This window comes from Eleginops maclovinus, chromosome 16, assembly GCF_036324505.1.
Source record: "Eleginops maclovinus isolate JMC-PN-2008 ecotype Puerto Natales chromosome 16, JC_Emac_rtc_rv5, whole genome shotgun sequence".
Taxonomy (NCBI): domain Eukaryota; kingdom Metazoa; phylum Chordata; class Actinopteri; order Perciformes; family Eleginopidae; genus Eleginops; species Eleginops maclovinus.
In genome coordinates, this window is record NC_086364.1 from 20,756,869 (window position 1) to 20,783,230 (window position 26,362).

Sequence of the window (26,362 nt, forward strand, 5' to 3'; positions counted from 1 at the left end):
AATAGGTGAGAATATGGCAAATTCAAAGTATACAATAATGTATACAGCTGTGTGTTTTAAAAGTGCTAAATGTACATGATACACATTTAATTTGGAATCTAATTATTTTGATTTGTATACATTTTATTTTATTTTTACGCATTCAGCATTTTCAATTCAGGACCTTTACTTGTAACGCACCACTGAATTGAGGATATCCTTTACTGACATATCGCGATATTTGGCATGATTCAGGATTCACCTTGCAAACTTGAATGTGACTCTGGATGAGTAATAGTGGGGTTTCACGATAAATAATGAATGGTACAAAATGTATAAAGGAAGGAGCATTGAGCCGTGACGTTTTTCCTTTAACGACTGAGCCCTGACATCCCCAGAATGACATCATCGCGTAGTGACCGGGCGCGTTGTTAAGTAACGAGAGGGGGAGACAGAGCGGAGGAACGGCTGCTGGAGCTTCTCAGGGACTATCAACAGGGAGAGCAACCGACCACAGAGCTCAGAGCTGGGGGTATGAGAGCCGCCAGAATCCGCTCCCATCCTCCTTTACTCGGGCTTCTGTCCGACTGACAACCATCGGATCAGAACCTCCACTGAACCAGCTCTCGGACGAACCCAATATCGGGTGAGTGGCGGGTCGGGGAACCGGAGAAAACCAGGGGTGAAAAGCGGCCCGATTCGACCGAATCAGAGGCTCGTATTCACGGATTTACAGAAGAGGGGGGGAGGGGGATAGTAGTAGGGATGGCTAGTATCTTACTTATCCATTGGCTTAAATGGGTGCGGTTTTTAAGTACAAATGTGACAAAGTACAACATATAAACACAATTACAGCTTTTCTTTCTCTTTCTATAATAACCACGGGGACGTGCGTATCACGGTACCGTTAACGTATTGCCACTAGCTTACTCGTAGCAGCTAACAGGGAACTAGCTAAATGCTAGCGGCTGGTATTTCTTCTTTTCCTATTGTTTTTAACGGTCGTTTGCATCCTTCACGTTGCATCAGGTTGGTTATTTTCACCAACGTTAACGTACCAGAAGTGTGTGCCTTTTTTAAAGTGGTTTTCCAATATTAGTTATTGCAAAATATTGACCACATTAAACCATAACTGACTTGCTTAACAATTTGAGCTATTTGCACAACAGTAGTTTCTATACTGTCTGTGTTTTCTGCTTCTGTAGCATGTCTACATTTCTATTGCTGTAGTGTATTGGTCTGTTATAGAACACTCCATTGTATATTGTGTATCCTTTGTGACATGTGTCTTTTTCTACTGTAGATATGTTTGTATTTGCAGTTTGTGTTCAATTTAATTTTGCAAGTTTGGCTTGTACTGATGCTTTCAGTGTCGAGTCAGTCACACACAGGCGGATTGTGGAGTGACAGCTGCCCTGAGAGGCGCAGCACTGCTCTGTTTTTCATGCTGTTGCGAAATCCTCTTCTTTTTGGGTTTCTCACTCTTGTTTTCTCCCTTAACCCTCCTGTCGTGTTCGTTTCTCCCCCCTTACTTTGGTGTTCCATGCTGTTATATTTACACAAAAACCATTAATCATTTTATTCAACACCTGTTTTAAGCTGTAAACAATGTCTCAGTCTACTGGTTTACACAAATACCTGCAGTGAATAGACTCTGGAATTAACAGTTTCACCATTTGTGGTTCTGTTCTCTCTGAGGGTGAACATAATCTAGGGTTACCCATTTATTTCCAATGGCGGTCATTTTCGTCCGGGAGCAATGTTGGTGTGATAAAGTTAACTAAACCACTCAAAATGTAATGAAAGTGGTGATCAGCTACTTTATATGTACAAATGCCCACTGTGGAGGATATCACAAGGCATCAAATTTAAAACACAATATTTAGGGTGGGTGAATGTAGTCAACCTGTCAGATTTGACTCGACAGCAGGGCTCATGCTCATTGTGTTTTAACTGCTGTTGTGTTTTTATTATGTTGGTTAAACCGTAGTATAGCCTATCTTCAGGACATCCTTTTAAAGACCCCCTCCTGTGAGCAGAAGATAAATTCTATCATGCTAATCTGTCCTCTGTCATGTAGACCCTTACCACAGTAAAGGCACATGGTGCGTTTTCAGCTGCAATGTGACTCTTCCACTTGCTTCCCATCACATAGACCATCATTGAAACATAGAATAATGCATTCTTCACATCGCACAGTTCTTCCCTATGCATGTTTTGGCTAAACCACGTTCTTTCCAGATAAGCTTTTTAGAATAATCACGAGTATTATTCCAGTCGAATCCACATGGACACAGTCTTTAATATGCCGTGTAAAACATTGTGCGGTTTAAAATTGCGTGTCACCGCTCCAGTAACAAGCAATAAATCAATAGCACTTACTCCGTGGCCTTGTGATTAATGTTGCGCCCTAAATCAGGTCCCTGGCTGCAGCTCATGAGACACCCTCTTGGTGTAATGAAACCTAACCCTTTATTAACCCAAATCCATCTGCCTCCATCACATCCACCATGACAGGTTGTCCTCTCATCAGCCAGAGCTGACAAGGTCTCCGGCCTACATCTTACCATATGTTCGGTTCAGGTGATATATCTCATTAAACTGAGGGCTGTGCGATGCAATTCCTTTTGAGTTTGACTCATTTACCAAGGTGTCAGAGATGCAGTGATAAGTTAATCAAGGAAAAACAATCAGTAACCGTTTTATTATCGACCATTGAAGTCGTTTTTCATAAAAAGCTGTATCGAGCTTCTCTGATATGAAGATTTTTCAGCATTGTATGACTATTTATAGACCAAATGATTAATCAATATTGAATAAATCATTAGTTGCAGCCCTAAATGAGAGACTGTCATCCAATATGACTGTTAAAGAAGATTTACTACTGAACTGGTGCTCTTTTTCATCCAACTTACAATCAAGTAAAGTTACTTATTAACAGCAGGATTAAGGAGGTTCCTGATGAAAGAGGACTGAATTGATGGCTCTTTTTTTCTGAGTCAGACAGAAGGAGGCATGAATCTGTAACAACAAGGTCAAATTCATATGTTGCACCTCATGACTGGAAGCGATACGTGAATATGAAGCGGTGAATTGGAACGAGATTAAACTGTTTCCATCAATTTGTTTACATAGTGTTCCCAAACTGGTGTCAACAAAGCAACTCCCCTTGATAAATGATGCTCCGCGTTGATGCCCCCTCTGCAGCACTTGGCTTTCTGAAGTTCTCAGAATCGTCTTGAGGGCCTTGACACACGTAGAGCCAGCCGGCGCTCATGCCTTCCCTCCCTTGGCACCGCGAGTACTGAACAGTGGAGAGAGCTTAGTCTTGCTTTTGCAGTGGCTGCACAATGTGGCGTGGTAGGAGAGTGTGCTAAATAAATGATGATCCTGCTCCGGCATCACGTGCAGTTCAGCTCAGAGGATGCACTTCCTTTCCCTGTGTGCCAAGTCCTAGTACTCACATTTGATTCTGCTCCAAGTGGGAACCGGCACTTTTATGTAGCCCTGGTTTTTGATGTATCACTCCTTCCAGTCACTACTCTCCTTTTGCTGATCTCACTGCAACCACCTCCTCCTGCCAGCTACCCTGCTCATTTAAGAGAGTGGTGCAGGAATGAGTCCTGAAACCAAGTGTTGAGTTAGCGTTTTCCCACATCGTCTGGTCAACTGTTTTTTGAATGCGTTTGTATTTAGAGACCTGTGGTTAACACACGTGACATAAAATACATAAGTAAATACCCCTCTGGAGAATGCCTGGAGCTTCAATGTGTCTTTAAAAACGGCTGTTACTAACAAGCTACTTAATGAGACTATTAAATCGTGCTCACTCCCAACATTAGCTGCCTTTAACTTAGCGGGGGTGACTTGAAGCCATGCCACCGTGATGTATTTCCTTGATAGCCTAACGTTAGCTTTTTACTTTTGACTGCACTTGCGCCTCAATCATGAAAGTGGTGTTAATGTGTGTCATTTATCCTGCTGACCTAAATGTTGAAGCATAATAAACATGTGTTTGCCAACATGTGTTTTTCTGCTAAACCTGAAATCCTATTCAAAAATCCCTTCGTTTATTTTCTGCCTGAGCCCTTGCACTGTCAACGTCCGGGTCAGCCTACAAAAGAAATCCGTCATCCCTGCACCGCTCTGTCTGTGTTTCTTGAGGTCAGACAGCTGTCGGCTGATCAACAAGCCCCGCTCAGGCTACTCACTCAAGCATGTGGTCAGCTCAGTGCGTCTGGGATTGACGGCGGACCATGTGAGCAGCTGACCGACCCTTGAGGACAGCTTCCCTCCATTCTACCACTGTGTGTTATATTCAGTGGAGCTGTACAGTAGCGTATAATGTTTCCCAGGGAGCAGAGAGAGAGAGCGAGCGAGAGGGAGAGAGAGAGAAAAGTGGCGCAGCCCAGATAAGCTAGCATGGTGTCATGTGTCCTGCTTATACTCATCTCCTCTTTTCTGTTGGTGACAGTGACAACTCGCAAACATGGAGCTGAGAGTGGGGAACAAGTACCGGCTCGGGCGAAAGATAGGGAGTGGCTCCTTTGGCGACATTTACCTTGGTAAGTTTGTTTTCCATGTGTCTCCTGTAAAGGCTCTTTCCACTTTAGTTTTTGCTGCTGTACCAATACTGTCCTCTCTCCTGTTGGCACCAAATCTATTTTTCCATCACATTAATCCTTGTTTTTTCCTGGTACAGGCAAATTGAGCTGCTTCTTAGCAACAATTGTGCTTCTGTGTGTCCTCAGGTGCCAACATTGCCACAGGGGAGGAGGTAGCCATCAAGCTGGAATGTGTGAAGACCAAACACCCACAGCTGCACATCGAGAGCAAGTTCTACAAGATGATGCAAGGAGGAGGTAATATAGATGTTGCTTTGACCAGCTTGGGAAATCAAATATCTTTGTCCCTGGCACTGTTATAGATGCTTACTAAGTGTGCCTGAAAAATATAACAGTGATTCATTTAACTACATCAAGATTTCTGCCAGGATCCGAGTCATTTGTTTCTAAATATCTGCCAATTTCCAGTCAAGATCCGATATTCTTTGTTACTTTTCTAGATCAAGTGGCTGCATATTGCAGATTAAAGTTGGTGAAATAAATCCAATGTATAGGCTAGGGAATTGAATAGCTTTACCTTAGGAAAAAGATATCTGCAGCCATGTTTTTCCTTAATGATTTTTATAGATGTATATCATTTCCTCCAGAGCTAGTTGCTTCAATAGAGCCTTTGTCTAAATGAATTGTATTTGATGCAGTGTTGGAGTTTCAGTTATACAAGCTTCCTGCTGACCGTGTGTGTATGTTTGTATTGTAGTGGGCATCCCGTCGATAAAGTGGTGTGGTGCAGAGGGAGACTACAACGTGATGGTCATGGAGCTGCTCGGCCCCAGCCTGGAGGACCTTTTCAACTTCTGCTCCCGGAAGTTCAGCCTGAAGACCGTCCTGCTTCTGGCTGATCAGATGGTACGACACAAAGGCATTAAGATAAAGACATAAACAATCCCCTCAGTGCAGATTCCACCATCTGAATCTGTTCTATTTACAAATGTAATACGTTATGGTAATATTTGTGACCTCGTTGGGGCGTGTGCATGACCTACCTGACTTGTTTTCATTGGTTTTATATGTAAACATGATTCTCCTGAGGCTTCTTTAAAGATCCTAGATGTTGTTCTACTCTTGTGTATCCAGTGAACTATTATTCTGGCCTCGTCTCAGACTGGCCTAGATAGTTCATTTAATCCATAGCTCTCCCAAACACGTTGCACCTTTTGTCCTATCTGCAGCCATGTTGCTGTGTCAGTCCTCTCCCTGTGTGTGTGTGTGACTCTGCTTATAGCCCGGGGTCATCACCTTCCCTTGTCCTGTCTTCATATATCCAGTTGTCCTCCTTTCATGCATTAGTTGGGTATTGATGTATTGTGCGCCTACTGCTGCTAAAACTGTATTAGAAAGCACAAGGACAGAGCTGCTCTGACAGCAGGTAAACTGTGATAACATGGCCTCGTGTTTGTCACCTTGACACACCCTAATGTATCCTCTCTATGTACCAAAGTATTTTGTGTTGAGTCTCACAGTTTCCCCTCTCCTCGTCTCTTCTATCTTCTTCAGATCAGTCGCATCGAGTACATCCACTCCAAGAACTTCATCCACCGGGATGTAAAGCCTGATAACTTCCTGATGGGGCTCGGCAAGAAGGGTAACCTGGTGTACATCATCGACTTCGGCCTGGCCAAGAAGTACCGCGACGCCCGCACTCACCAGCACATCCCCTACAGGGAGAACAAGAACCTGACGGGCACGGCACGCTACGCCTCTATCAACACGCACCTGGGAATCGGTAAGAGGGAACAAACCCAGATACCTGATTTGATTTTCTGACATTCTGCCTGCATGTTGGGTAACTGAAGCTCGATTAGTTCCTGTTACTCACTACTCTCATTACAGCTGTTGTGATTCATATTAGTTAATATTCTATGAACTACAACTAGTCTAAAAAGCATTGAAAGTCCGGAGTATTCCCTCTTCAACTTATTGTTTGCACAATACATTATCCTACAAACAATAGGATAAGCTGTAGTATCATCATTTTAAGATCCTTTTCATGCCACTGATTTAATGAGCAATGATCTTATTTTGATTCTCAAGAATACTTCAATTATGTTGTGACAAAAGAGTGAATTATCTTAAAGTATATCAAATAAAAACAATCAATAACTACAGTTTGGGATCTCTTAACAAAAATGCAAATGTGTTATAACTGTAGGGAAAAACCCTGCTGTGCATTTTGGGATCATGTAAAGTAGCACAAATGTGAACCAAGTGGGCATTATCGAGGTGATGCGTCTCATAAGTGGACAACAATTATTGTGACGGGTTGAACGAAACTTAATCCTCCTCACTACCAGTCCGTGACTCCCATCCCCCCCGTTCTGGTACGAGTATTCCTTCCCGGTCTTTGTTGCTTACGGAAATTATGCTTCATCAGGGTCACACCCCTCGCTCCTCTGACAGCTGCCTCCAAACACCGTGTTAAATATGATTCATCAGAGCTGGCTTATGATGCTCTCTCTCGCTCTACGTGACATTCATCCCTAGCCCGGAGGACTAAAACACCCTGCCACGTGCCAGGTTTTCCAAACACAGTTGTCTTTGGAATCTTTTTCATCAGTCGCATACACTTTACTGCACTGGGTTGTCTTTGGTAGAACATAAGTGGTATATAAATATGTTAAAATTGGTCTTAGCCAAGAAGCTACAGCTGTAATATTTTTGATGTGTATCGTCTTTTTGTTTACTCAGAGAGAGAGAGATAACCACAGTGTAGAGGAAGTGATTCTATTTGCTTTAAACAAACAAACAAACTGGGCTCTCAAGTGTTTGTCTGATTAACATCCTGCTCAAGATCCTCAGTCAGCAACACACACACTTTGTTTTGTTCAGTTAGCATGTCAGGGAAATCCACATGCATACAATTTTACTAGCTTTAAAAGTAAGGTGAGTTTATTTATATCCTACTAAGTGCTTTAGTATGCAAATCAAATGGAACAGACACAAGACAATTCATTTAAGAAAGAGATGAGAGTTTAAAATCAACATTTGTGGGACAGTATATTCTGCCAGGGATGGAAAAGTGTAATAATATCATGTTGTTTACATCAGGAAACCCAGTGGTAAACACAAGCCTCGATCGATTTAAAAATAAATCCATAGTGAAGTAAATGAAATGGATTGGCCCAGTTGTGATGTTTACCCAACTAACCCACTGTGACCCAACGTCACCCAGTGCCGTAACCAAAAGAAGTTCTGCCAACGTTTATTATGGCGGCCAAATCCCCGAGAGGCTAAGCCAAGCTTTGTGCTGTGATGCGTTTTGATGGAAATGTCCATACAGTTTTGTTTGTTTTCATCATGTTTAATATATAAACTCCAAAATAACTTAAGCAGCACAAAAACAGTCAACAGAGAAAATGTGGGCTCTAGCTCACCCTCTGTCATTAAGCCCCAGCAATGAACCAGGTGACCTATATATACAGCTACACCCATGTGACAATAACAGGAAGTGCAACAACAAATAGAAATAAGTGATATAAACAAATGGTCTCAGGTTAGATAGCATTTAGCTCCTTTGTTTGTTATATCAAAAATGCAAATCAGGCTTTTATCTGATGTACTTTCTGCAATAAGGTTTGGCATTTTTCTTCCCTAAAACCTGAAAAATAAATTAGGTTAGATTTTTTTTAAAGTGAATCGCTCCTCTTTTTAAGGGATCCTTTGTCGTGGCACTCAGCAGACGTCTCTCAGCTTCTCACTCTCTTCTCTCCTGCCTTGTGTCCACAGAGCAGTCCAGACGTGACGACCTGGAGTCTCTGGGCTACGTCCTCATGTACTTCAACCTGGGTTCCCTCCCCTGGCAGGGCCTCAAGGCCGCCACCAAGAGACAGAAGTACGAGCGAATCAGTGAGAAGAAAATGTCCACGCCCATCGAGGTTCTCTGCAAAGGATACCCCTGTAAGTTCCTGTGTACTGTGGCAGCTGCAGTGTTGAGTTTTATTCTGCTGTGATGTTTAGTGTATTCTGAGTTCCTCCTCTCTTCTGTTCTCTCCTGCAGCTGAGTTCTCCACATACCTGAACTTCTGCCGCTCGCTGCGTTTTGACGACAAGCCCGACTACTCTTACCTACGACAGCTCTTCAGGAACCTCTTCCACCGCCAGGGCTTCTCCTACGACTACGTCTTTGACTGGAACATGCTCAAATTTGTGAGTTTCCGAGTAACGTATTTCGTATGTCGCCCAGATGCCATCTGGGTTTGTCATGAGCGTAAAAAGATCTCGCTGCCGAAAATACAATATGGAGTTACAGTAAGTTAATGGAAACACTTTGATGTGGCTCACCTCTCAGGGTGCCAGCCGAACAGCTGAGGACGGAGAACGGGAGAGGAGGACGGGAGATGAGAGAGATGAGAGGGTCGCAGGGGTCCCCAGAGGCTCGGCATCACGGGGCCTCCCACCGGGACCCCTCCCCGCAGCTGCCAACAGAGTGAGGAACGGGCCGGAGCAGGCCATATCCAACCCCGCCTCACGGGTGCAGCAGTCCGGTGAGTTTACACCTTATAAAGGGCACCCATTTACTGCCCCTCCCCCCACAGCCTGTCAAAGGACTGCATCCCATTTAATTAACCGTGCTGACACAGCATTCTTTTTCTTGAATACCTGCATACCATGTAGTCTGTTCTGAATCTTACACATCCTTTCAGGGAACACGTCGCCTCGTGCCATTTCTCGCGCAGAGAGGGAAAGGAAGGTGAGCATGCGGCTGCACCGCGGAGCGCCCGCCAACGTGTCGTCCTCTGACCTCACAGCCCGCCACGACGCATCCAGAATCTCCACGTCACAGGTAAGGAAAACGCACGCATTAGTGGAGAGGAATGTGGTCCTTTATGAAATGCCATGTTTGTTGAAGAGGAGAGAAAGGTCTAGGTCTCGAGGACATTTCACAAATAGACTGACCACTCATCCAGTCCTTCTCCACACTCAAATAGAGGCCTCAAAAATGACTCCAGAAGGAAGTCAGCACTACTTGGTCACAGTTCTGAGAAGTCAGTTGCAGACATTTTGTCAGTAGTAAACAAACCTTATTATTGTGTTGACGTTTCACTGCAGCAAATTCATTTTACAACGTGATCAAGTGTCACACATTTTACGGACAACATCTTGGATTACATTGTTCTAAAGTGTTGACCAGATGCTGTTATGCACTAAAGATGTCTTATGAAATCAGTTGGCTAAGCTCTCGTGTGTCCCAGTAGCTGGTCATTTGTGTCTGTATTTGTGGATTTGGTATGATTACATCACCACAGGAAATGGAGCTGGTCTGCTCCTGAGGACTTCTCTTTTTTGCCGCTTCCTTCTTCTTCTAAATCAAACAACTATCATATTAAACTGCACTGTCATTTCATACAGCTTATCCTGTTTGATTTGTATTCTCTTGGCTTTTAAATGACTGTTTTGCATGTATTTAGATGTCATGATTTAAAGTGTTGTTGGTTTTTGAATGTTTCAAAGCACTTCGCCTCATGTTGAAATGTTCTACATAAATAAACTTACCTTCCTTTGCAGGTCAGCGTGCCATTCGAGCACTTGGGGAAGTAGTATTCTTTGGCTCTGCATGCACATGAAACTGACAGGTGAGGTGTTCCTTTCACTGCTAAATACATAAACACACCACCTTTAAATGCACCACCCCCCCCTAACCACTCTCCCCTTTGTCGTTGCAGGGCTGCAAGGTATATTCATCGCTCCCCTTTATTTTTTTCCTTTTATTTTTACCTTGTCTTATGAAAAGATGATTGCCAATGGACACATGGATCTTTGGAAAATGGACAGTAATTTTTTTTTAAAGATCCAGGGAAGTTTGTGACAGTATAACAATTTGTTTCTGACGCGTGGACCGCCACCACCACCACCACCACCACCACCACCACGATTCAGAAAGCAAACACTCCTGCACCATTTTTACTCCATGGTGGATCATACCCTGCTCCACTCCTCCAAACATTTCCCTCAGTACCTTCTGTCTGACAAATGTGAAGAGCTGTTGGCATCAAAGAAGCAAAAAGTAATGGGGGACGCGCATGTTTCTCGTCAAAGGTCATCCCAGTGATCGATATAGGTTTAGTAACGATTGCTTTTTCAGCTCGACACCGCAAAAACGATTCTGTGTATGTCCACATTCTTATCTTTCGTCAGGATATCTTAAATTGGAGCTCCTGTCTTTGCTTTGTTTAGAGAGGAATAACAGCTAAGAGATTATGACATGAGGAGAGGCAGGTGAGAGGTTAGTGGGACACAATGAGAGGTGACTTTTAAAGAGGATCAGTAAGTGATGTTTTAGCTGTCGTAGAGTAATGTTTCCGGTGAAGTAGCATATGGTGCTTGCTTGCCCTTCATCCACGTCGTGACAGCTCAGCCACCGACACCTCCACCACCCCTTGATTTTCCAGTTTTCTTTGTTTTAAATGTGAGCGGGGGTAAGGTGAAGAATGACCATAGATATTGCAAAGACACACTCCACGTCTTGAGGGAAGCGCCTCAGGAAATTCTCAGCGTATTTGACCACACAGCTGCCGGTTTTGGCTAACAAACAGTGGCTGCAATTTTTATGATACTTCTAAATGTTACCTTTTTTTAAAATTATTTTTCTTATTGGAGGTCACAGGGGAGTGGGCAGGCTCCGTTAGGGATTACTCTTAAGGGTGGGGGGGGGGGGGGGGGGGTTGGACATCCAATTATGAATTTTTTTTTTAATGTTTACTTCACTGTAAATATATTTTTTATTTTGATGTAAAGCCAAACTGTGGTTATCTGTTTTTAAAGTAGAAATGCATACTAATGACATACCTTGGGGCTGGGGGCAGAATTTTAGATATTTAAAGTACTAAACCGGGGGGGGCTTGTGTTGCTTTGCCAGCTGGGTCATTTAATATTTTGTGTGTGTGTGAGAGACCGAGGGAATCCCTGCTAAGAATTTTCATTCTGTCTCTGAATGCAGATGTTATCCCACTTCTCTGCTATTTATGTTAAACTATTTTGTACCCGTCTGTCCTCTTATTTGTGTGTCCTTTCAACTTCCTGTAACTTATTAGAAATAGTGTGTGTTCATGTTTTTTTTTTGCCTGTCCTTTTCTTTTTTCTGCTTCAAAGGTTGTCCTCGTATAATACTTTCAATATTCCTTCCTGCAAAAAGTACATACTAATAGTTTTGATGTCACCTCTTGGATTTGATCCTCCAGCAACCTTAATGATGTCATTCAACAGAAAACATAACTGATGCAATCGCAGGGATGTGTAAATAGCAGTGTGTACTGTGTGTAATTACCTTTGTACAGGCCACCGTGACCCAGTGGCATCGTAACTGTGGGGTTGGGAATGGCCTAGAAGAGGATGAGGCCAGGGGGGTTTCACTTTATGTATTGTGTACTGATATCTTGTACAGTTCTTTAACACACTTTATTTACAACAGTATTTGTGTATATTTTATGAAGTAATAAAAATGAATAACGTTGCTCACAACTTTTTGCTGACCTTTTTTATTTTCTCAACTATTGCTTGGTCTAAGTCTAGACATTATTAAAACGATGTGTTTTTGGATATAACATGTCGTGGAAAGTAACTAAGAACATTTACTGAAGTACTGGACTGTACACATTTGAAGTACTTTTATTCTGCTTTATACTTCTACTCTACTACATTTTGGAAGCAAATGCTGTACTTTCTTACTGCATTTTAATTTCACGGATTAGTTTACTAGTTACTGTATTAATTCAGATTCTGACACGCCATACTTAGGGAATACTTTTAAAATGTAATTATTTGGCAGAGATTAAACCACCCATCGTTACATTTAACTAAGAACCATTAGTTGCTTAAAGGAAAAATAATTGGCAGTCATTTTGCTAAGAAGTTTTTTGTTCCAAAACATTTCACAGTTCCAGCTTGTATGTAAAGATTTCTGCTTTTGCTTTAAAATATTTTAATATATTTAGAGTTTTTTTTATACAATGAGGACTTTTACTCCTAATACTTTAAGTACAATTCCCTAATAGTATATCTTCTACTTGAGTACCATTCTCTATGCAGTACTTTTTACTAGAAATGTTGTATTGTTACAGTGTGTTTGGTACTTTGTCTCATGCAGTGAATTCCAGCTTAGTAAACATTAAGAGACCCGGAAAAATAGACCCTGACCGCGCATGCGCACACAGTTGTGTGGCTGCTGTTAATACAGTGAACTGCAGATGGTGATGTGGATGAAATAACGGTGTCCAGTTCATCAGCTTTGGATGGGGAAATGGTGAGGTGAAAACTGTTTTTTCATGTGACATTTTGATATGGTAATTGAATTCGCCTCTTCTCGAAAACATGTTATATTTATTTGCTTTGTTTTGACTTTACGGGGAGAAGCAGGGTAAGCTAGGCTAATAGAGCTAACGGTAGCTACCGGCTAGCAGCGCTTGGCGTAGTTGATGCTCAGCTGCCAACACTTGCCATTTTTTTACCAAGAAACAGGCTCATTTCTGGGGTTCACATATTAATGTATTGTTTAATTTAGAGGCTCACGTTGGCCTGAATGTTACACATTTAAAAATGAACTTTTTCTACTCCAAAAGGTTTGAGGATGAGCTAAATTGATGCTTTGATTTCAACGCAGATCCAAACAACTGCAGAGGTGAGTGATCAGCACAGTCATTATCAGCCAACAACAGCTACATCTCCCCCTGTTTAGCATGTTTTATGAGCTCACTGTTTACATATAATGATCGACATCGTCTGTGGTGATGTAAATAATGCTCCAGAAGGGTTTTCATGAAGTATGATGTCATCTTATGTGCAGCACGATGTTGTATCCTGATCCTCAGGCTGAAATATGGGGAACCTGCTTCCTGGTTCTTGGTGGGATTTGTTTTAGCTTCACTTTAAAATCCGTTATGGTCACTGTTAATGATCTTGTGGTTATCAATGCCTCTGATTGATTGAAGCCAGCCTCTATGGCCGGATGCATTACAGTATGTTTCATGCCTTGGGGGATATGACTGCCTGCCACAATGACTGCTGGTTCGATTCAGGTCAAAGTACAATGCATGTTTTGAAACCGATCCATGGGTGCAGTCAGCAGAATTGATGAGTTGCCTCTCTTCTCTCTTGTCTGTGGCCCACTGGGAAGCATTGGGCTTTGTTGTTGCTGTAGGTTGGAGCTGGTGCTTGTGATCATTGGTGGTGCTTTGATACAACAAACTCAGATATGACCTATATTCATTTTCAGTCCAGACAACATGTTTGGACTGAACTACATGCATCCTAGCATGATCGATTTCTGACCACATGTCTTATCCGTCAGACAATATGATAAGAAGGTAACATGATACATGCTAAGACCTTACCCTAGTAATAATAACAATTAGCACTGCTGTCAATAATAATAAAGGTAGAATAATATTTCCTTTGTCTGTTTCTGTCAAATCGTTTACTTAATGTTCATCACATCTTAAATGGATTGTGTATAAGTTATCAAACTGTAACCGTCTACATCAGAAATCCTTGTACTACATGTTTGACTAAGTGTTTGCCTTGTAAAAAATAAAGGGTTTAATATAATAGATGAAGAGCGATATTTGGCCCAGCCCCTAATCAATCAATTTTTCCAAAAGTGAAAGAGACTAAACTCCTAATTTCTTGGTCTTTTTTAGTATTTCCTTCTCAGAACAGTTTATGTTTGTAGGAATTTTTAAATTGCTGCCCACTCTTATTCGATTAGTTGGAAAGTTGATCTTTAAATATGTATTATTGTTTTATAATTACGGATGACTTCATTTCAAGGAATTAATGAGGAAATCTTAAGTGGGGCTTTTTTTATGATTCTTTGTGAGACAAACTCACTGAGAAATTTGAAGTTTAAATCATCAATATATTGTTGACTAAGAATTTCCGAGAACACCCCTAGCTGCATTTTACTGTTGTGTGACACACCGATGTGTTCCATGTTGCTGCACTGCCACAAGCTGATGGAGGCTCTGGCAAACTGGTGAGTCATCGATAACCATATCGAGCGCCAACCTATATATAGCTGGTAGCACAGGGGGGGGTTTGAAAGTCACTGTGGAATTAGTTTTCGCTGCGAATGATTAAATTATCGCCTTTTCGGAATAAACACCAAGACATGGCGAGGTTGGAGGTATGACAGAGATCCGAGATGATTTGATTATGCGGGCGGTGGCACATGGAGCATCTTCCTGGATGCTTTTGACGCCGAAAAGCTCCGGTTTGGCCAGCCTGGTTTTCATTTCATCAATCGGTGATTTATTTCCCCTTATAATAAGTGATTTTGAAACATCGAGAGATGGTCTTTTCAACCTGTATCGATTTCTTCCTGTTCTGCTGACGTGAAACAAATGCCATGTAAGCATTAGGGTTGGCAGACACGGTACAAACCAATAAAGACAATATAGGGCTTTGTATTTTCTGCATGGTTTGCATATTTCTTGGCAAAAGAAAAGAATAAAGCACATATATGTTACTAAAAGCAACTCAACACAACACTGGATAAGGTTTTCCCATGGAGCAATATTCTCTTACATTTCTAAAAAGAATGTAGTGATGCATCAAATGTTTACAATCCATCCTACCCAGGCGTGCGAATCCCACTTTAGCATAAATTGTCAGCCTTTGGTTTATTATTATAAGCATAGGGAACGCCCAATAATACTGTTCAAGGGCAGGTATTGTACCGTGTGCAAATACTCTAATAGGTGCCCAAGAATTTTGGAGATGCCACCTAAGAAGTCTGTGAGAAAAGATCTTCAGCACAAGTGAAAACAAGGTGCTGCTTAGTAAATGTTTGATTTTACAGAGCCTAATAAAGACTAATAAAATAGCATCTAAGAGCATTATGTATGATTGTAATTATTTAACCCAAACATATGCAATAAATATAATGACAATGAAAATCTATATCTGAATGTGTGACAATGTGTGGTACTGCTTCACAAAAAATATGTTGAGCGTCATGTCTAGCTGCACTTCCTGCCTCAGCATCACAGAGGGAAGAAATTGGGTCAGCAGCCCTCAGCACACTGCTGTCACACTGATTTCCTGTGTTACAGTGATCCCACCCCCAATCCATTGGTGTGTTTGCCTCCTTTTCACCCTCTACTTACCCACCTACCTTATGCCTCTTTTTTATGTTTTACTTTTTTGATCCAGTTACATTTTATATCCACACAATCTATTTGTAGCTTTGTGCAATGCCCTACTTTTCTGTGCTCTGTTGGTTTTCCTGTTTGTTCTAAATCACACTTTGATCTTATACTGTACAGCATGTTGAGATGCATTCACACAGTGATTCATTCAGGGTTTATAACCGGGAACGCTGGCTTGTGCAGATGCTTGTTTTTAGGGCTAAATGTTAGAGAGGACATATTCTGCTCATTTTCCGATTCCATATTTGTATTTAGTGTCTTTACTGGGACATGTCTCCATGCTTTAATGTTCAAAAAGCTCTTATTTTTTCAGTGTGTGGGATATTTTAGCCTTTGCAAAAAATATAACACAATACAGGAAAGGGAAACCCCCAAAACCCTGATATGGCCCCTTTAACATGTCAACGCTACTTTACCTAAACAGCATCTTGTTGCCCTATCTCTCATATACACCTTTTATTTTTACTTTTTAACAGATGGGTCAACTTTGGCGGCGAGACATCACGTCAGAGAGTTTGGGGAAGGACCTTCCTGTTGGCTTCGCCCCGGGGCCCCCAGCCACGGTCGCCCCACAGCAGCCCAACACCTCATGGCTACCGGAAGCACCGTTGGTCACACCGGAAGCCCCGTTCTTCCTCATGACCTCCACTGCACAAACCATATCAGGGTTTTTCGTTTGGACGGCGCTTCTGATCACATGTCACCAGGTGAGAAGACCATGACTTATAACTCCCAAGACGTCATGCTGCCTCCGTGTAAGACTCTTTTAACCCATTTAGGCCATGGAAAAAATGCCTCTAAAACCTATGGGCTATTTTAGAAGAACCCCCTAAAACCTGAAGTGTTTCTGGAAATTCAGCAATTGTGTCAACGCCTACTAAATAATTGATTTCTCAGCCTCTGTAGCAGATAGAAACAAAATTCAAAAGGTATTTCAGAGCTTACAGCTGTGGCTTTCATGAGTGGCCTCTGCAGGTAAATCGACTTTCCCCCCTGGGATGCGGTTGAAAAAACACTGTGGATTAGAGTGGTAATTCTCCATCCTCCACTCCACTCGGTTTCAAAACCTTCGAACTCATGGTCATCATCGTCGCTGCCTTCAAATATATGTCTTAACCATAAGTTCCGGTCGATTGGTTCGACGGGTTCAAAGTCGACAGCAATAATGTCATCAGCGCTGTGCAGATCATCAATATCACTAACTTCAGATTCAGCAGTAGTCTAAGTCTGCCACTATGTATTCTGATGCATTTCATTGGGCTAAGAGGCCGATAATTCATGCAAAAAAATACCACAGAGCTCTTGTACCAGAAAATGGTTTTCCAGGTTTAAATGGGTTAAAGACATTTTCTTTCCTTTCCTTTTCCCTAACCTTTGTGAACTGAAGGCAGGTTTGTTGAGTACAAATGACTCCTTTTCAGCAAAACAAAACAGCAGCCACATTCACACGACCAGGAGCATTTTTCCGCACGGCCCTGCTACTCTGAGGCTCTATTTATGCACACTAAACACATGCATGCTCTGCCATGCCGTGTTTTTACTTTAATATTTATAGCTTTATTATAGCTGCCTGTTAAGTAAAGATATAATGGAGTGATGTTTACCTGAGCAGAGGATGATGGCCCCCTCTTTGTTTGTTGTAATTCAAGCTTCTTTGTGCTCTGTTTACAAAGCCAGTCCAGCTGTGTGTGCATGTGTTAGTTGTGCTGTATTTTTCCGTTAGCATCATTAGCTGCTAGCCGCCAGCTCAGGTGTGTTCGTGGTGAAAGCGATGTATAGGGAATCCCTCTACTTCTAATTGTATGTTATAAACCTTTTAAGCAATAGAAACTGATACTATAAGGACAACATCTATACAAGAAATAAGGGAGGAAAGATAAGGAACGACACGTTGCAGTTAATGCTCTCTGCCGCATCATTAAGGCCACCAGCGAACCCCAACGTGCTCAGGTGGAGCAGTTGTGTATCTTTTCATTCTTTGGAAATATTGTACATTGTGGTTCAAGTAATACCATAGTAAAAGCAAGTGTACACAGTTCTGACTTTGTACTGATTACCCCTACAGTTTTAGATGGACATTTGTAGGTCTCCTGTGTTTGACAGTTTAGAAAAGTGTAGAACATCTCTGGAAAAGCAGCTGTGTAATGTTAGTGGTGCGGTAATGGTTCATGAGTCATGTTTCCCTCGTGTGTATGTGGAGTGTTCAGTCAGCGTCCCTGAAATCTGCGATACCTCGAGAGGGTTAGGTTAATGATTTGCTCTACATTGTTCTTCACACACAGGCTGAGAGAAGAGCCCCCTGTCACTGTGGCAACAGGTGCTCCTAGCTACTCCAGCATGAGCAAGCAGGGGATGGTTAGTGTGTGTCTGTGTGTCTGTGTGTGGAGGAGGGTCACCTAGCAACAAGCCCTGTTAGCAGAGCGCACTGTCTCGCTCTGTGTATTGTCCCCCACTGTTTGCTATTCTAACCAAAGGTGTGTGTCTGTTTACGGAGCAGAAATGTGATAGGTGGGACATTGTGTGAGTGTAAAGGAGCTTCCCCCCCCCTCCCCCCCCCGGCGCTTCCTGCCGTCTGCTGCTCTCAATGGGACTGATGAAAACTCAGGATCAATTACCCAAAACAAGCCCGACACACACACCTTTTAGACAAACACTCCTCCAATGTCCAACTCAGGGAAACGTTTACCATCACTTCAGTTAAACTCCTTCATCACACGTTAGGAGCCGTGTTTTCTAAAGGAGGAAGAGGAAGAATTGTTCTCTGTCTTCCTATCTTGGTTAATAATGTCGCAAATATGCATTGTGCGTCAAAAAATACTCTCGAACCGTGTGCAGTTCAGCTTTCATATCATTATGAATACCTATGCACAAATGCACGTATTGTAATATACACATTTTATTTCTAATAGATATTGTTAACTTCAAATATAAAGTTATATTAGTATTGATATTTAATTTTCTCTTCTAGTGGATTTATCTTTATATAAATATTTAAATGTTTATTGCATATCTATATATTTTTTTCTTAAATGTAGCTGCTGTCACAACTTTCCCCGGGATGAATGAAGTATTTTGATTTTGATTTGGAAAAAAACCTGTGAAACCAAATGTGTAAGGGCCTTCACGGAAGCATTTCAGGTAGTATTTTAAATGTTACATTTCGGACTTTCTTGAAACCTGTTTCCTCTCTCCTCTTCAGATCTACATGCACCTGCGTTACTACAGCTCTCCCAATGAACAGAGGCACATAGTGAGGATCCTCTTCATAGTACCCATCTACGCCTTCGACTCGTGGCTTAGCCTTCTCTTCTTCACCAATGAGGAGTACTACGTTTACTTTGACACGGTGCGGGACTGCTACGAAGGTGAGAGGACTGAGAAACGCAACGAGCTGCTGCTACGCTAACAGTTTCTGACCCCCCCCCCCCCCTCGTGATGGGAGTCTTTGTGTTGCCATGTGTCTGTGACTGCCGGCTGAAGTAAGGGTGTGAGGATTTATCTGCCGTGAAATGCCCCTGCTGCAGATGGCCTTTGTGGCGTCTTCATTTACAAAGGTCGCCATCTTTGTCCTCATGTCTCCGCGGGCCCTTTGGGATAGCAGGGGAGGGCAAACTGGTTTCCTAGCAACTGTATGAAGACGAGCAAATCCTTGAGAGGACTTTAAATGTTATCTCACCACACTATAAGGGGACTAGAGGTTAGGTTAAAGGCATGCATTATAAAGCAGTTGATTTATTATCCCATCCCCACACATTCTTTATAAGGGTGATTGTCTGAACTTGCTGTAGTGCTCAAATGATTAGTTGAGCCACAGGAAGTAAAATATCAGCTGTTTCTCATTGTGGGAAATAACTGGAACTCTTCAACGAGGAATTTGTGCTAAAGATTCATCTCAAAAGAGTAATTAATAAGAACAATATGAACAAAAAAACGTTGTCATCCGTCCAAAGCTGCTCCTAATTCAAAGATATCGCCTTGGATAACATTTTCTTCTCACTGAATTGCTCAACTGCAGCGGCCACTATCATGTACAAATAAAACAGATAATTAACTTAAAGCAAAAGCGCCGCTGAGGCACCAGTGAGCGGATCTTACGCAGGGCGATGATCCAGGTCCAGACAAGTATCTCCGTTTGTGCAAATACACAATGAACACAGTTTCCTATTGATCGCATTTCTTGAAGCCTTTCCTGTGGCTTTCGCTGTGGCCTGAATCACCCCGGTAAAGAAACTCTTTTACTCCAACCACCACCTGTCTCCATTATATACAATTACAACCGGTGCCCAAACATGCCTTCAAAATAAAAGCAAAACTACTACTAAACTACTAAACTACTCAAATAAATGTACTATTCAATAATACAAATCCAAATAGAGCTCCACCATACACATTTAAACTAAATCTATTTAGCTTTTTAAGAAGAAATTGCACATCTGGGGCCCAAAGTGTGCCTGTCATGGTACTTAAAAGGCAGGGAAAGTACATACTGTATGTAGTTGTGCAACATTAACAAAGCCGGCACTGTGCTGCGGCTCTCTGTGTTCTGGCTGGGTCTTCTGTGTGCCTCAAATCACAGGTTTACTTTTAGACTCAGGAGCCGGTGTCTGTGGGGAAACCCTTAAATTAGCCTGTGAACACCTGGGGGGCCGCAGGTGAACAAACACTCCTCTCTCTCCGGGACGCCAATTACTGGAATCACTGTGGAGTCCAGTCAGGGTTATTTAAATGCTATGTTACTCCTTAAGCAAATTGAATATATGATCAGTGGTTGCAGGATACAGTGGTGCAGGAATGAGTCCTTAGCTCAGAAATGAGTTAGCGTTTTAGCACTTCGTCTCAAAATCAATGATCAGTGAGTATTGCAGCACTCTGTCGCCCAAAAAGTGTTGAGCAGTGCACAGGATAGGATGTTACTGTCCGGTATACTTTGTTCTACTACCTTTCTGAATGTACAAGGATACAAATTGAACGTTAACAGCTTGTCTGTGTCATTGCATTTGTTAATTGGCACCATCCAGGGCAAACATGTTTACTGGAAAAGCGTCCAGAGCAGCAGGATCAGGTGTAAAAGGGATTAGAGACACACCTGGTATAGCTGCACATAAAGAGCCATGATGCTGTAGAGAATAACACAAAGAACATGACGTTAGAGAACGATCCTTATCTTTATTATCGGCACTCATCTAACACATAACACGGGTGGATAACATAGCCCTAATGTTTTGCCTCGTGGAAGATCTGTATCTGAACCTTTTGTATGACGTGACCGTGTGGTGTGTGGCAGCATCACGTGACTACAAGCTTTCATTAGTGTTTTCACTGGCCTCCCTTACAATTATGCTTACACCACACATTACCTGATCATATCTAAGCTTGCTGTTGGAGCTGACTCACCTTTCTGCCTGGAAATGGCAAAGTCAGCAGTCCTGGAACACACATCTGTAATTATGACCGTTAAGCCCTGTATAACTAACCGTAATATGCTGTAACTGCGGGGCATCAATATGTTTGGGAGGCTGTTAAAATGATCCATTGTTTCCAAAATGCGTTTTTCTTTGTGTGTCACAGCCTTTGTCATCTACAACTTCCTGAGTCTGTGTTACGAGTATCTGGGAGGAGAGAGCGCCATCATGGCGGAGATCAGAGGGAAACCCATCGAGTAAGTCCTGTTTGCTCTCATTTCTACCTTTCTGATGCATTATTTAAAACAAAACTCACCTTTTTAAAAGCTTTACATTGTATGAGTTTTGTTTTTCTGGCTTTTGGGGAATTTTCACCTGTATATTTGGTGCCTTTTGAGTATTATTTTGGATAGTTGTTTTGACCTGCTCTTACCTTCAGGTCCAGCTGTGTGTACGGGACCTGCTGTCTGTGGGGAAGGACGTACTCCATTGGTTTCCTCAGGTTCTGCAAACAGGTACAAACCACCGCCTCTTATAAAGTGAACATTGTTTAATAACGTTACTTAAGACTCTATGACTACAACTGATCAACTATCTAGCTCCCAGGTAGCGCAATATTTGTTGAAAGCCCCAGGTTAACCTCCCCTCCTCTCCCTTCCTCTCTCTCAGGCGACTCTGCAGTTCTGTGTGGTGAAACCTCTCATGGCAATGGTCACGGTCATTCTCCAGGCCTTCGAGAAATACAGAGATGGAGACTTCAAGTATGTTTCCTCAACGACTCCCACGTTCTTGTGTCGCTGCACTGCAGACACTCAGCAGCTTTAGCCAGGATTCTTACAGAACAAGTTAATGAATCTAAACATAAGGTCTTGATTGATATTAAAATGTCTTAAAGAAAGCTTGTAAAACTCATAAATGAGATGTAAGAAATAGGATTTGATTCACCTTATTTCATTGCAGATAGCAGAAAAAGTTCACGGAAAACCGGTTTAAATTCCTTCCCAGTGGTATTAAAAACGTTTGAAGTCTAATTTACCTTAATCTGATGTCTTTGAACTGCAATAGATGAGCTGCATTACTTAAATCCAATACAGTTCCTCTCTGGTATGACTAATACTTAAATAAAGGAGATATCAAATGAAGCTTTTAAATAAACTCTTCCGTGAAGTACTTATGGTATTACTCTAAAATCCCTAATGAGGACCTGTAAAAGAAAAAGAATAATGCTCTTTAGTCCAGAATGTCTGTCTTTTTAGGTGATTAATATCTGCAAATGAAAGTAAAAATCCTTATTCTAGCTGCAGCTCCTACTGTACTAAAGCGCTTTCTGTAATGAAAACCTACAACATTAACTTACCATGTGCGGGTTTAAGCTAATCGTAAATCCATTCCCCTCTTAGATCCCCTCTTAGATGCTTAACTTAAATGGTTTCTAGTTCTTTCCTCACGTTTCCATGTGTTTGAAAGCTAAAGCACGTTCCTGTCTGTGTCTCTCTCCTCCAGCGTGGCTAGTGGCTACCTGTACGTGACCATCGTCTACAACATCTCCGTCAGCCTGTCGCTCTACGCTCTCTTCCTCTTCTACTTTGCCACTCGCGAGCTGCTCGTCCCGTACAACCCCGTGCTCAAGTTCTTCATGGTCAAATCGGTCATCTTCCTCTCCTTCTGGCAGGGTAAGAAGACTGGCTTCTCGATGTGTTAATTATCCACCATTTTTGTTATTTTCTCCAGCCTCCTGTCAGGGTTTTTCTGATCCCTAGATTCAGAATGCTTTCAGAATGTTTTTCTCACTCCTGTCTCTCTTCATATGATGCAGGGATGCTGCTGGCCATCCTGGAGAAGTGCGGAGCCATCCCTCGGATCGACTCTGCCCATTTGGGCGAGGGAACGGTCGCCGCCGGATACCAGAACTTCATCATCTGCATTGAGATGTTCTTTGCTGCTGTTGCTTTGCGCCACGCCTTTACCTACAAGGTGTACATGGACAAAAGACTGGACTCGTACGGTAAGGGAAAGTGTGTCTGTGAAATCGAACTAAAGCTAACTGTGTAGAGAATGAGAAAGAGAGTTGATTTAATAGTGTGAATTCTAATCCAATCTGAAGTGTAAGTACAGTCATACAGATCTGATACGACCTCACTCTCTGAAACCGTTTTACTTTGTTTCCTCTCTTTGGCGCTCTTTACACATCGTTCTCTTTTTCTCTGCTTCTCCCTTAAATCTTGACTGTCTCTTGTTCCTTGTCTCTCTTTGTCTCCTTTGCACTGAAAGGCTCATTTCCTATCTACGGACAGTACGGTAGGTCTGATGTTAGCTGTGTTTCTGTATTTAAAGCCCCCCATTTAAGTTATTTTTGTTGTGTTTGATTGTGGTTAAATGATCGTGACGTCAAAATGGTTTTCAGTTCAGCATGGTTTCCCTTTATACATTCCAAATTGTGGGTTTACGCCTGTCTTTTGTTTCTGTATGTGAATTGTTTTTTTCCCAGTCTTTATACTCAGTGGTCCAAACTAATTCTATTTCCAAGCAAAAAAATCTAAAACATTTGTGTTGATGAAGAAAAATAAATGCTTATTACTAATGAATCAGAATCAGTGTTATTGCCTAGTACTGTACTGTAGTAATGACATGCTTTAATGTTCATATAGGCCTCCTTTTTCTCACCTTTTTAGCCTTTGCCGAACATTTACATACACAGAAACCTATATCACACACTACAGGAAAGGGAATCCCCAAAAAAGCCAAGTAAAGCCCCTTCAATGTAGACAGCCCTCATTTAGAGCCAACATATTAAAGATTTATTGGTAAAATTCACTGCACAGATGGATGGACACATAGTCCCTGTATTTCTTTCCCCTCATTTTCCATATCTCCCTCCCCGTCTCTTCAATAATGTCTCCCTCTTCCTCCTCCTCCAGGCCGCTGTGCCCCCATGAAGAGCATCTCCAGCAGCCTGAAGGAGACCATGAATCCTGGCGACATGGTCCAGGACGCCATCCACAACTTCTCCCCGGCGTATCAGCAGTACACCCAGCAGTCCACGCTGGAGCGGAGCGGGGGGCCGGCGCTGTCCCGCAGCCACAGCAACCTCAGCACCCGCGCGGACAACGAGAAGACCCTCCTGCTCAGCTCCGACGATGAGTTCTGAGACTAAAACACTTTATCCTGTAGCCCAAATCGAATTTTTATCAACTAGGGAGACGAGTCAGATCTTTTCTGAACAGGGAAGATCAGATTGTGTATTTTAGACGACAATACAAAGATCAGATTCACGTCAGGCTGTTAACAGACAGTGGGAAGTATTTTTACAGGAGAAGTACAGAGGGTGGAGACGTTGTTATAGTCAGGGAATAGAGGGGTCACGATGTTTAGACATTAGGTTTATTAAAGATAGAATTACCATATCATGGGTACAAATAACCGTGCATTTAGCACCCTAATGCTGCACTTTAAATAAATATATAAGAGTTGTTTAACCGAGAAAAAGGTGCCATCTTCTTAAAACAAACGGCCTCTTTTATCTTGAGTTTTTATCACTTACTCCTCACTTCTCTGCCAACTCTCACCGAAACATTGCCAAATAGAAGGAGTACCCTGTGCTCCGGTCAACGGGACACACTGTCTTAAGATTTAGAGTTTATCGTCAAGCAAAAACTAAAGAGCCTTCGAATTCCCAGGCTTCTTTTTAATATATACATATTAAATAACACTTTGTTTTTTATTTAAATGTCGTATGACCTTGAAGGTATCGCTCGTTTGTTGGAAAGTTGTCATTCCAGAAATATTTTTAAATATTCCGTGTTTGTTTTTGACTCGTCGCTGGTTCATGTGAGGCGACTCGGAAGTGTAATTGTGTGGCTCGGCAGCTGTTGGCCGGATTTGCGCTGGGGGAACAGCTGTAGGAGATTTTTTTTTTTTTTTGCGTGGGCAGGGAGACGGAAGGACGCGCCCACGCAGAGTACAGATTACGGAGCGACACAGCTGTGATGTGCTGCGGATTGTAATCCCATAATTAGGGGCATTATGAGCAGGACAGATCACACCTGCCTCTGCTGGTGTTGTTTATAACGGCATCACTGCTAGAGTGAGCGAGTCAAAGATCTCTCTGTGCAAAAAATGAGTTTAAATCAGACTGGATTTACATCTGGAAAGCGAGTATATAGGTGTTTGTGTTCAGGGACACACTATAGCAGTGATGCATGGTAGAAAAAATCCTCAAGTGAGTCAGAATATTCTGCCTTTATCCTCAGTTTCCTGTTGTAGAGTGAATTGTTTAATATGAGTTGTAGCGGGGGCCTGTATAGAAGCTGCTTGTGGTCGTGATCGTAAATGTTTGATGGCAGAGCAAAGCTTCTTTTTAAAGCTAAGTAAAAACCTAATGACAGGTGACTTGAGGCCTCTAAATGTGCGATCATCATTGTCGAGTGCAGAGTCCAAACTGAGTGTCTATGGACTGCAAGTAAACAAACAGTGGAGTCCTTGTGAGTAATGAATGTAGTCCGGGTGAAAAAGGAACAGCCAAATAGATGTGAATATTTAATTAAAATAATATGAATTGAGCAAGAAAAGAAGATGTTGGATTCCTGCTGTGACTGATGATCCATATACCTTCTTAATTATTATTAACTCACTTTTATATCCGACTTTCAACCAAACAGCTTCAGTTAAAGGTTGAGGTTTTTCTAATGTAACACTAACTTAGTAGCATTGAAAGAAAAAGTGACATTCACTGCCTTTTACTCTGCCCCATGTTAACAGCATATCAAACTTGAGTATCTTTATTCAAAACACTATCATATGATACTTTTGATACTACGTGATTTAAAAGCTGGATGTTTAATCACAACACTGAAGATATTAAAGCAGGATATATTATACCAGAAAGAAGGGATTGTTGTATATAGGTAGGTTAGCATTGCGAAACGTTCACGAGGATGACTATAATGGCATTGATTGGTGTAGTGCTTTAGTTGGATATTTTAATTTTCCTATATTCTCCTGTTTCATTTCTGTTGTACCCTTTTTTTAATATGTATATTGGTGATATGATCTCTTGTTTTGATGCTTAAATGGTTTCTGTTGGTGTTGGAAATAAAGTAAAATCATTATTCTGTCTCGGTTTTTGTTAAAATGTGTTGTATTTTGTGACAAAATACAATGATTCTACTTGAAATGCTCCTTTGATCCCTGATGTTCCTCTCAAATTAAAACAAGGGTG

General features: G+C 41.9%; 2 protein-coding genes across 4 annotated transcripts; both read left to right on the forward strand.

The window, feature by feature from the left end:
• The first annotated feature begins 361 nt into the window (after window positions 1-361).
• LOC134878236 (casein kinase I) lies at window positions 362-12,059 on the forward strand. The gene is made up of 11 exons (XM_063904142.1): window positions 362-625; window positions 4,454-4,544; window positions 4,731-4,841; window positions 5,302-5,450; window positions 6,099-6,327; window positions 8,328-8,498; window positions 8,599-8,747; window positions 8,890-9,085; window positions 9,245-9,384; window positions 10,107-10,174; window positions 10,265-12,059. Exons 2-10 carry the CDS (start codon window positions 4,469-4,471, stop codon window positions 10,137-10,139), a joined length of 1,254 nt encoding a protein of 417 aa, XP_063760212.1. The 5' UTR covers window positions 362-625; window positions 4,454-4,468; the 3' UTR covers window positions 10,140-10,174; window positions 10,265-12,059.
• Window positions 12,060-12,742: 683 nt separating this feature from the next.
• LOC134878470 (transmembrane protein 184B-like) lies at window positions 12,743-26,257 on the forward strand. Of its 3 annotated transcripts, none has more exons than XM_063904508.1 (11): window positions 12,743-12,840; window positions 13,157-13,215; window positions 16,219-16,449; window positions 18,942-19,107; window positions 21,311-21,401; window positions 21,584-21,659; window positions 21,814-21,905; window positions 22,648-22,817; window positions 22,961-23,149; window positions 23,416-23,442; window positions 24,063-26,257. In XM_063904508.1, the coding sequence occupies exons 3-11, from the start codon at window positions 16,219-16,221 to the stop codon at window positions 24,290-24,292; spliced, it is 1,272 nt and encodes a 423-aa protein (XP_063760578.1). In that variant the 5' UTR covers window positions 12,743-12,840; window positions 13,157-13,215; the 3' UTR covers window positions 24,293-26,257. The 3 variants fall into 3 exon arrangements, with proteins under 3 accessions (XP_063760578.1, XP_063760580.1, XP_063760579.1); XM_063904509.1 differs by having other exon boundaries at window positions 12,784-12,845; XM_063904510.1 differs by lacking the exon at window positions 23,416-23,442.
• The last annotated feature ends 105 nt before the right edge of the window (window positions 26,258-26,362 follow it).